General features: G+C 38.6%; 1 protein-coding gene across 3 annotated transcripts in view; it reads right to left on the bottom strand.

Annotated features, from left to right (window-relative positions):
• Positions 1-12,294, bottom strand: part of mast2 (microtubule associated serine/threonine kinase 2) — a 135,768-nt gene that overhangs the window by 99,935 nt on the left and 23,539 nt on the right. For all 3 annotated transcript variants that reach the window (XR_014211536.1, XM_082189853.1, XM_082189854.1), the window contains exons 2-3: positions 3,440-3,587; positions 10-155 (exon numbers count right to left, since the gene is read on the bottom strand). Coding sequence is in view for 2 of the 3 variants with exons in the window: in XM_082189853.1 (XP_082045979.1) it covers positions 10-155; positions 3,440-3,587 (294 nt within the window). In the remaining variant the exon portion in view is untranslated. The remainder of the gene's footprint in view (positions 1-9; positions 156-3,439; positions 3,588-12,294) is intronic.

Here is a 12,294-nt window from a genome sequence, read left to right as displayed (position 1 = left end):
TGCACTTACCAGTCCTGCAGTGAGAGAGGGGGCAGACTGGCCAAAGGACTGACTCCTCATGCGGACCAAGTTATTGGGTTCTCCTGCGTGCTGCTGCCAGGCCAGCTGACTCACTCCACCATGCATGCTGCTCGACAGAGGCAGAAGCTGCTTTCCTGTGGCACACCAGAGAAACACAGAATCAGGACATGGTCTGTATTTGTCTGTATACATGTCTGCATTCTGTGGTTAAGAACCAAATCAAAGGCAAGCTACAGATTCTCTGATAGCTCATCTATTTAAATCTACATCTTTTATATAATGTGAACTAGGGGTGACCCCGAATAGTCGAAGATTCGATGCTTCGATAGGAGGAGCCTGATTCGACTACCGATCTCACGGTCGAATCTTCGCAGAGGTGTTATGAAACGAGGATCATGCCACTTTGGCTATATGAGGGCGAAATAAATCCAAACACCCCGTGACAGATTTAAGTTTCACTTTCAATCCGTGACCGACAGAGGAGCGTCTTGGCGGCAAGGATTTAAATCTTTAACAATGTCTGGGATAAGAAAATCTAAAGTGTGGATGTACACCATCAGAAAGGATATTCTCCAAGGCTGGATTAGCATTAGGAAACCCATGATCGCACTTCTGCCGGCCAACAAGTTGGTTTTCCCCTGGACATTCTAAAATGCTTAACGTGAAAAAGCTTTTAAAACGCTTAAAAGGCACTTTAACGTGGCTTAAAGGAACACTCCACCGTTTTTTGAAATAGGGCTTATTCACCTTCTTTCCCACATTTAGATAGGTGGGCAAATGCATTTTTGTCTCAGTGCATGCATTGTTTTAGTTTGACAGGGTTGGCGCTAGCTTAGCTTAGCATAATGAATGGAATCCTTTGTTGCCAGCTAGCATGTCCTGAATAAAAGTGATATAAAAAATAAAAAAAAACACCTAATTACTTCTTGTGGCCCGCATATTCACAACAAGTACAAATAGCGATGCAGATTAACACTAGGCGATTTCCTATGCAGATTTTGACTTGGGACTATATTAGGGGGAAGCACAGGCGAAGCACTGCTACTTGGGCGCAGAGATATCACGCCCAAGTAGCAGTGCTTCGCCTGTGCTTCCCCCTAATATAGTCCTTAATATATAAGTCAATATCTGCCTAGGAAATCGCCTAGTGTTAATCTGCATCGCTATTTGTGCTTGTTGTGAATACGCAGGCAACAAGAAGTAATTAGGTAGGGTTTTTTTTTATTTTTATATCACTTTTATTCAGGACATGCTAGCTGGCAACAAAGGATTCCATTCATTATGCTAAGCTAAGCTCACGCCGACCCTGTCAAACTAAAACAATGCATGCACTGAGACAAAAATGCATTTGCCCACCTATCTAAATGTGGGAAAGAAGGAAGGTGAATAAGCCCTATTTCAAAAAACGGTGGAGTGTTCCTTTAATGTTATGTACACAGTAGCCTACACACTTTAAGAAACCATACTATGTGCAGATAAGCAGATGAACCCAGATTATGAACGCAATGCGTTCCTCCTATAGTAAAGCGTTTTCATATTTTAATTTAACTATTTTAGGAGATTAAGTCATTAAACGTTTTTCACGTTACGTGTTTTAGAATGTATTTTATCTGCGCGCACAATTTGAAAAGACTCCAACGGACACAGACAGAGCGAACGACTGGATTTGTTCTCTCGATCAGGTATAGGGTACAAGTGATTTCAAAACTTTTCAGCCGGTTCTAATTTCATTTTTGGATGCTGTGAACATTTTTAGCTAAAAAGACTGTGACTCCAGTTTAGCATTTATTGTTGTTTCTGCAGTTAAAAAGACAAAGTAGAAAATTCTGGCTACTATCGTTATTTTAGTAATTTCTTTATTTTAATTTTATTTATTGATCTGTCAGGGATATCTAATCTAACTATTTGTGGCTTGTGTTTTGAATATGTGTTCCCCTGCACTTTAGGCATTTTGCACACATTTGCTCCTCATCTTGTGACTTGATTCTGATTTATTTCGTTTTGTATTTTTATTTATAAGAAAGGTATATTCTGTTCTAATTTAATTCAGTAAATTAATTGTTTATTTTTTCGGTGCATCGATGTTGTGCTGTACTTAGAGCCTGCTCGCACAGGTAATTTAGCCAATTTAATTTGATTTGCATGTGAAATGTAAATCCTGTCTGCAGTGTGGCCTTTCTGGAGTTATTTATGTTATTTCTTAGTTTTATTGATCCAAAATGTTTTTATACATTTTCTTCTATATCTTTGTGTGATTTTCTGTACATCGCGGCTTTGAATTGTTAAAGCCCCGCCCCCATACACATGATTCGACTATTAGTCGACTATAGGCAAGACTTGACGATTCTGATTCGACTATGAAAATCAATAATCGGGGACACCCCTAATGTGAACAAAGTTCTGCAGTATTTCTAATCACTTATTAAATGTAAGTAAATTTGTGGTATTGATCCACAATACCACAATTAAAGTAATTGTGTACTTAAAGTACCCCTATTAAAGGTTATCTTCTAAAGATTCCTGATTGTTTTGACGGTCTCCTACAGTAGGTTTACATGCATCCAAGGTCAGAAAATATAATTTTTCTCATAATTGCAATCACCTCTTTTCTCAGTGTCTGAAACAGTTCCATCAAGGATTCGTTCTCTCTAAACCCCGCCTTTTCAAGAGTGTACCCTCTACTCTGCTCTGATTGGTCAGATGGCCCAGTCTGTTGTGTTTGGTATATCGCTTACAGCGCCTCGGAAACAAAATGACCATTACCGTATCTGAATTTCAGCTCAGGAGGTTTCCTCAGCACTTCTATACACAGTGATAAAGAACAGTAATGATAGTGTGGGTTTTACCATATCAATTTGAGATTGCAAAGTGGATTTGCTTTCAAAGCACAGAAAAACAGCATCTTCTCAACATGTCGACAACACAAACCAAAATCTTCCAGGCCTCAGCTACAACTACAGTGTCTGAGGGCGGGTGAAAGTAGACGTTGTTTGTGGGCAGCCAATGACGACCATAGGTGGACATCATACAAATTTGTTACAAACCTACATGGGTTTGAGCAGGGAGTAATACTGGAATTATGATGACTAGTCTCAGGGAGTTCAGAATCGGTTCTTTCTTTTGTGAGACAACAACTCCCTTTGTTGTGCACTTTGATCTTTGCAGACCTTTTACATTCACAAACAGCTATATTACACACTAAATAAAAGGTAATATCCAAAAAAAGAATAATAGAAGCACTTTAAATTTGCAGAAAAGGCCAGATGTTCTTTCTTCTATTGAACAACAAGATGTTCTTTGGATCATTCTCAAATCATGCTGAAGAACATGTTCATCAGTCTTTACACAAAATCCTGGAGTCTTTTAAGCAAAAGGGGGACATACAAACTACTAGGGAAAGTCATTTGCGGTGTCTCACCGGTGAGGACGCCGGCCATACTGCTGCGTCGGGCTCTGCCGTCATCCTGACTGAGCTGCCGCTGCAGTTTGGTCTTTCCTGCAGCAGGAGACAGGTCGGGGTTACTCAGCTTCCTGAACAGCAGGGGAGGCGGTGCCGGCAGCTCCAGCTGAAACACACATACATTCGGTTTTTCCTCTTTTCAATGACAAACAAGCACACGCAACTGTTTTAACGTGCCACTAAAGTGACCATTGAACTTCAGAATATATAAATTAGATGAATAGAGAATATATGAATTAGGTTAATAGAAAAAGATGCTGCTGTAGAGTTGTATAGTTACACCCAATAAGTTCACAGAGTCAACGCAAAAGCGATAAAATTGATTTAAAAAGCAGTTTCTTCCACACTGCGGCACTGCATCTCAGTCACACAGTAAATAATACATCTCAAAACAAGGGCTTGCTGCCAAGATGCGAGTAGGGGAAAACAATCTATTCATTGCAATTCTTTAACGATTCTAAATCAATCCAAATTCAGAAATTCAGAATACATTTATATACAAGCACATACTAAATAGACTGCTTATCCATTCGAGATTTACAAATTTGTGTCAATGCAAACCAGCACCATCCAGGTGTGAATGTTGCTAAGTTTATTCAATTTATAGATATTCTACACCTTTTTTCAAATGTAACTGTGAGCTAGAATGCAAAAGGGCAATGTAATAATCTAATAAATGAAAATTAAAAGGAAATAAATTCAGTGTTTTTCATTGTTAAACTTAAAGGCATCATGGAATAATGCAAAAATATACAACAAATGTGTTTTGCCTTTGCAAAGCAGAATAATTAATCAGGAAAAAAAAAAACACAGGTGTATCAGAAATTAAATTGTGACTCCCAGAATCGGATTGAATCATGAGGTGCCTAAAATCATTACATTATAAACCACTAAAACTACAACAACAAAGTGAAGCTGTCATCAACACAAGAATTATGATGACAAAAAAAATCTAATTTAAGAAGTAAAAAATGTGGGCCCAAAATGAGAGCCATATAACTCCTTTAAAGACGCCTGCAGATTCATTCATACTCGCTGTGTTCTTCATCAGGATGGGAAACAGACGTTGCCATGGAAATCTGGCAAGAACCCTGCACTGGTCACATCCTCTCTGTGGTGTCACGAAATTCCAGAAACATCTGGAAGGCCTGTTTGTATTAAATACGCAGTGCTCATAAAACCACACCACACCGTTCAAAAGTAAAAAGCCTCAAAGCAAACAGTGTTGTCACTTGCTCACACACACACAGAGTGAAAAAACAAACCAAAGACAATCCAACCAGTGACCACTGGAGACACACAAAAAAAAAAAAATGACCCTGAAAGAAAACAAAGGGCTATAAACAAGTTTCACAATCACATTCAAAGTCATTCACCACCACTCAAAAGTTTGTCAGTAATTTAAAAAAGAGAGAAATTTATACTTTTATTCAGCAAGGATGCATTAAATTTATCAAAAGTGACATGTTTTCAATATTTATAACAAGAAATGTTACTTGAGCACCAAATCAGCGCAATAGAATGATTTCTGAAGGATCATGTGGCACTGAAGACTGGAGTAATCGATGCAACACAATCGATACTGAAAATCGATCCCGAAACTTTTGAATGGTAGTGTACATTAACTCACATTCAGAAGCAACACATTTGTTTGCTTCACAACACAAACACAACCCTCTGGATCCCTTACCTTGTGCATGTTTGAGTGTTCTTTCTTTTCTTTTAATTTATAGTAACAAAGGTTCAGACAAAGCTTCTTTAGGATTGCTACATCTTTCATATGCTTTAAGCCCCTAAAGTGCAGCTAAATTCACAGCAAAAACCATACATTTACTCCACACAGCTTTAGCCCCCGTCAAGCAAGTGCACACTTAATCAAATGACAGGCTAGGAGATGCAGCCGTTGAGAAGTCCTGCCTGAGATGACAGTATAAGATTGCGTTGGGGGGGTGACGGGGTGACCATGACGTCAGTCTGGAGTCCCAGGGCTAATCAGATGAGGATCAGGGACACCAGTGAATACACGTGAGACTCACCTGCCTCTGTACAAGCATTGCAGTAGGGCTTAAACATTAGCCGCTTTTCCACTGTCAGCTAGTACGAGCCAAGACCAACAACGTGCCGGGTAGGGCCAATAGCCTCGGACCTCAACTAGGGCTGTCGGCTGTCACGATAACCGCAATATTGTAATACCGCATTACTGACAAGCCAACCGTAGGGGAATGCAAGCAACCACAGAAACAGTGATATTCAAGTGTTTTCTTTTTTTCATAAAGCTATGCCCTGCCCTTCTTGTTTTGCACTTCGTGCATGTGTATTGAATGTTAAATAAGTTATTGATAATAAGATTCTGTTTACCATGGTGATTTTTACAGAGGCTCCTTGGATTTGCACATAACAAGCCTAAACAGTGACCGTGTATGAGAGAGAGATCGACTGAGCGCCTGCACTTAACTGAGTCTGTCTTTGAGGTTGTCATATATATTTGTGAAAAGGTTGCCATGTCCAAGGAAAGTGAAATCTTTGTCCTATCATCCTTTTAACGTTTAAGGGTATTTCCCATGAATGGCATCAGCTTCAGCGTTGCCCATGCGGCACATTGCTGCTCTGCCGAGCCTTGTAAAGTGGTGAGTTAAAATAATTTCAACACCTTGTTTCATTACATATTTGAATGAAACACCGTTTTTGAACGTGTTTGTTGAATTAACCGTTTAATGACCCACTCAAAAACAGTCCCTTGTAACAATGTTACTGTGCTGAGTGACAGCCTGTCTAGAATGTGCAGAGATGAGCAATGCTAAAAACTGGTGAAATATTAGCAGAAAGCCTCTCGTCTAGTGTTGTCACGATACCAAAATTATTGTTTCGATACCGATACCAAGTCAAGTATTGCGATTTCGATACTTTTTCGATACTTTTCCTGAAAAGGGAGAAACACTCTCAAATATCATTGCTGATGTGTTTTATTTTAAAACTGGGACAACATTCTAATCATAACACACTAATAAATGAACATATGAACAGCAGATATATTAAACATTTTAACAAAATATGAAATATAAAAATATAAAAAATAAATTAGAGCAATGACATTCAAGGTAAAAAATGTTTATAGCATTATCTCATTTATCATAAGAAACATAAGAGCTTTATCTTGATTCTGAACTTTGAATAAAAATATGAACAGCGATTATATTAAACAATGTTTAATATTGGTAACATAATGATAAGCCTCATTGGTGATATATTTGACATGTGGGGAGAGAGTTGTGGAAGGCCTATACTTCATGTTAAACATAAATATATAGCAGCAAAGACAACGTCGGCAGTGTTGACGGCAAAATAGGCTACAGAATAATTCGTTCTGTATTGAAAGGTGCAATATTTGAAAATCGATAATATTTTTTTTAATTACATTTATATTGTATTTATGTCAAAACTTTCAAACATCAAAATGTCATTTATTAATATGCATTCATGTCAAAATGACAGAAACATCTTTTCCTAATCTAATTTGCCTGGAAACGCTTCCAACACGCTTGCTTGTCACGTGAAAAATAGGCGTCGGTTCTATTTGTAGCATGCACGCGTTTTCCGCGCGTCTCGAGCTGCGCCCAGACGCGTGTGTCACGCAGGCAGTTAACATGGGAGCCGAAATAAAAACGGACACGACACGCAGCCAGTGTGTCGCCGGCCTTACAAATCTGGAACGCGGTCATTCTTAGAAGTATCGATACTAATAAATTAAGGAATCGTGACGTTTTTAATTTCCGATTTACTTTTGAAGTATCGGTGCACCGTGCAACAGAGCAAGGTAGGCAACGTACTTCCATATGTCACTCCTCGCGTCATCTTTTTCTACGAGTCGTGGACCACTTGTGCTCGCACATGCAGCCATCTCGCTGTAGTGTTTTGTCACATGACACTGACAGCAGCAGGTTCTTTGCTGCGTGGGTCAGGAAAAAAACACAGACGTCCATAGGGAGGCGTTTTTTTGTTTGTTTTTTAAGTATTGATACTGATAAATTAAGGTATCGTGACGTTTTTAATTTCCGAGTTTCGCGATACTTTTGAAGTATCGGTACACCGTGCAACACTACTCTCGTCAAGAGAGATTCGAGGATCAGAACTAACTGTTATACATACAACAATAGCCTAATGAGCTCATTGTCAGGTTTATGTTCTGTTATGTGGACCCTTATTTTGACATCCTCTTCTGTTTAATTCACTTCCTGTGTCAGCGCTCTTTAGTTTTGTTTTCATTGGTTACTGAATATGTCCTCGTTTTCATGCCCGCTGACCACATTGTACCACTTATTTACATAGCAATATTAAATGCATATAAATAAATCAAAATAAATAAATAAATGGCGATAATATCGCTATTGGGCCACTCAAAATTACCCAAAGGGAAATTCCTTCACCGCTACAGCTCTAACCATGAGCTGCAAGACCAAAGTCAAGCTGCGTAACGCACTGTCAGGCCAGTAGCCCTGCAGCGCTACTCTAAAACCTTAACCTTAATCCTGAACACGCCTCCATAGAACAACATCACACAACCCCACCATTTCACTAGCATGGGGCTCACTGACTGAAAACTTGCTAGATCGCAAAATAAACATGACAGTTCGGCCTTTACTTAAGACTCCAGCAATGATATTTGACCAATGATTTATGACAGTAATTTATTCATTTAAGGAGTGCATATCAATCATTCTGAATCAAACTGGTATTTATCATTATCTCATATAAAGAGAACGCACATAATTATTTAGTCGCACCTGCTTCCATTTACTTGTGATCACAGGAATGCACAAAACAACTCCATTAAGGCTTTTAATTTAAGTCCAAAGGCTTACACATTTAGATCAATTAATAAAATATCATGTTTACATCACATTTCTTTAGAAAAAATTAGCATTTCTATAAATTTCCCATACAATTATGTGATCTGAGAAGGTTTGAGCGATCTCTCCTGTCTCAGTATACTGTTATCCTTTCAGCCAGAGCAACAGAGGGAGCTCACAAGCAGAAAACAGGAGTTACACTCCGATTAACTCACATGTGTAATTTTCATAGACAGTATAAGAAATGGACAGAGTCATCTCATTGGAACTCAATTGAGGCAAGTGAAGCCCATTTTCAGCGATTTTTTAGGACTTCCGTTCCTGACGCGCAGACTCAAACTGAGCTTGACGACGTAGATGTGACGTGAGCAACCCGTCTGTCTTCTAGTGGCTGTGGCGTGAGAAATCTGAATCATTCCCTTCCGAATCTTGCAGAGACGGAGATCGTGAGTAGGAGGTGTCCATGACCAAGGAGCAGGAGAAACTTTTGCTAGGTATTCTGATTAATTATTTTGTCATTTTGCCTCCACGTCTCCCCGATTGCCGGCGAGCTTCTCCTCCCGTCAATACGGTAATCTCATACTGTGCGACAGAGAGTCGCGTGGTTATGACGCAATCGTTAGCCTACTTTTACAAAAACTGTTTTTACGGGGCCATAACGTAAGCTACAAGGTAATGGAGCATTTTATACATTGTCATGTTTCTTTAGAAATAAATAATGGACAAATGGAGTCTTCAAACGCCTCAGATGTTAAGTTATTCGCTGTCAAAGTGACACCAAAATGAATGGGAGTCAATGGGATGCTAACAGCAGGTGAAGTTCTGCTACAAGATGGTGGCACGCGGCCGGCTTCAACTTCCGGTCGACTTCCTTCCCGCTTGGTAATTTTTGACATGCAGATGCAGAAGTCCAGTATCAACAAAGGCACAGTGAAAAGACAGATGAAACATGAAGCCAAATAATTACATGATTAATCATATATGATTTGTCTTCAAGGTCTGGTATTTTCTCTGGTATTTTCCTTTCCATAATTGTATGAATTTATTATTGCAATGGTTAGCATAAGTAGCCTTCAGTATCGCATATAAATATATTTCTGCCTCATATGGTGATCAGAATCCCCATTGGATTGCAATTGGAAGTTATTTCAGAAAATTGCTGGTGTCTGAAAGTGAGTTTTGAGCTGAAATTGTTTTAAATGTCTTAAATGTTGAGGTCAGCTGGTAACTTGATATGAAAACTCTCCTGATTCATTTAACTCCATCTTTGTTCATGACCACTCCCCTCAAGACCCAGTTGGCCTGCTTTGGACCAAAGTATTCGGTGGGCCAAAAACACCAGGCCATTGGCCCAGAGGAAGGCCCGATAAAGCCCTGGAAGTGACAGTACGCGACTGACCCTGGCACGCACTAGCACGCTCGCTAAGTTTTGGCCCGACAATGGAAAGACAGCTCTTAACTCTGTTCTGATGGCACAAGCAAGCAGCACTTACACCAGTGGACACTACATCTAGAAAGAGTGGAAGAATGTGAACTAACTAGTATTATGATTGACAGCTGTAAAAAGAACTCAAGCATGTTTGCACATAGCTGAGTAATTACAATTGCGTAGAGGGCAGAAAGTGCACTTAAGGTATCATTCATGTAAAAATGACAATTCTGTCACCCTCGTCCTTCAAAAACCATAAGACTTTCTTCTGTTTCAGTTGTTATTCTCTAAAAAAATATTCCCCGTCAGCGTAACTCAAGTATAATTTGCTTCTGTGCTACACTACCATTCAAAAGTTTGGATCAGAAAGATATTTTTTTTTTATGTTTTTGAAAGAAGTCTCTTTATATTCCAATACCAGTCTAATATTGTGAAATATTATTACAATTTAAAATATCTGCTTTCTATTTTAATATTTTTTAAATATAATTTGTTCCAGTGATGGCAAAGCTGAATTTGCAGCAGCCATTACTCCAGTCTTCACTTCTGTGTCACATGATTTTTTACAAAAATGATTTGGAGCTCAAGAAATATTTATAAAAAACAGTTGTGCTGCTAAATATTTTTATTGAAACTGAGATACTTTTTATTTTTATTTTATTTTTATTCATTGGTAAATAGAAAGTCCAAAAGAACTTTGTCATTTTTGGAGTTTGACAGCATTCATCATTTACCGTATTGAAAATTCAGTAAAATGTCTCCATTTGTTTTTTAAAAAAGAATTTTTTTTAATGAACCGTTCCTTTAAACAGCTCTTTTTGCATCAGCATACATTGCTGCTCAACTGTTTCGGTCAACATGCTTTGACAGAGTATGAAAGGGAAAACCACACAGTTAACTCATGACCTCAGAATCTAGAGGCCTTAATGACTCTCTAGTGGACGCTGAATGTTTATACCCAGCTCACGTTGTACACTTGTGGCTGGGCTAACTTCACTTCCCCAGATGTTTTTCCACAGGTCTCCTCTAATCAATCTCTCCAGCCCACTCTCACATCTAGGCATTTCTCTCCATTTAGACCCAATCAGACTGACAGACGGCAGCTCACTGCTCATGCCTCAGGATGGATCTACAATATCACAGATAAAGAAAGGAAAAGCATTGGCTTATCACTGGAGATGCCTGATTGGTGATTGGGTTCAGTCTGATTAACAAAAAGTTTAAGAATGGACTCATGTTAAGGAGGATATGACATAAGAGGATAAGTTAGAAGAACTCAGAAAATCATCTGGATTGCATTCTGTATATCAGCAGTTCAAGGTAGACTCTTATCTAGTAAGTATATAAAAACTAGGGCTGTCAACGTTAACGCATGCGATTGATTCAAAATCCTTAATGCGTTAAAATAATGCATTTGCATTACTGAAGCAAGTGAAATTGCGTCATTAACATAATTAACATCATACAGTTAAATGATCTGGTTTAAATGAATGCCTCTCTAAAGGGAACTGACTGTTTTCAGAAAAGTTTCGATGGAATTTTCTTTTCCTCTTATCTTTGTATAAAGTAGTTTTTATAAGCCCTGCGTTGATTTGTGTACAGCGGTACCAAAAGAAACCCAATATCACAGCTGTTCCATAAGCACCACCTACTGTCGAAGAGTGAATTTGCATTTTCATTCAGTCCGTCTGCTGCTTTTGCTTTGTGCAGGTGTGTCTTGTGTAGTATAATTTCACAAATCTAAAGTCAGACCATTCTGTTCTTTAAACCCTATAATTAAATCAATTTAAATAAAAAACAACTGCTCATGCTAAATGTTTTTAGCATCTTTTTTTGGATCATAATTAAAATGCAGTGATGCCTCTAATTTCAAATGGCTATATTTTTTGTTTAAGACCAGTTATAACAGAAAATTCAAGTATAACAGAGAATTCTGCACTGAATTTGAGAGATCAGCCCGCGAGTACCTGTTCTAAGTTCGTTCTGCGCGGTCTAGAATTGCTCCGAGCTGATAAACGGTCCACGCAGCTCAAACTTGTAATGCGGTTTCGTTTCATTTGTCGTTTGATGTTTCTCATATGCAATATGATAATAGTTGGGCAACGTAGTGTTGGCACCAGTGCGACCTCTAACAAAATATAGTCGCACTGGCCATTTGATCGGAGTCTGGAGTGGTGCGGTGCGATTTACCGCTATTCATTTTTTAAAATCTATTGACAGTCCTAATTAAAACTAGATATAATAAAATACAATACATGGAATAATGTCCATCCAGCTGGTTGTTTTCACAGAATAAACCCCTTCAGGTTGATGCAAGACCCCTTCTTCTGCAATAACAACTGACTGGATACACTATCCCTGTATTGTATTGTATTGTATTGTATTGTATTGTATTGTATTGTATTGTATTGTATTGTATTGTATTGTGACTGTCAATAGATCATTTTAATAGCGATTATCACAGAATAAACCCCGACAGGGTGATCAGGACCCGACGTGAAGCATGGGGGTCTTGCATCAGCCTGAAGGGTTTTATT

The sequence above is a fragment of the Leuciscus leuciscus genome (genome assembly GCF_965113295.1).
Source record: "Leuciscus leuciscus genome assembly, chromosome: 14".
Lineage (NCBI taxonomy): Eukaryota > Metazoa > Chordata > Actinopteri > Cypriniformes > Leuciscidae > Leuciscus > Leuciscus leuciscus.
The sequence above is the reverse complement of the archived record's forward strand: the minus strand, read 5'-3'. Positions and strand labels throughout refer to the sequence as shown.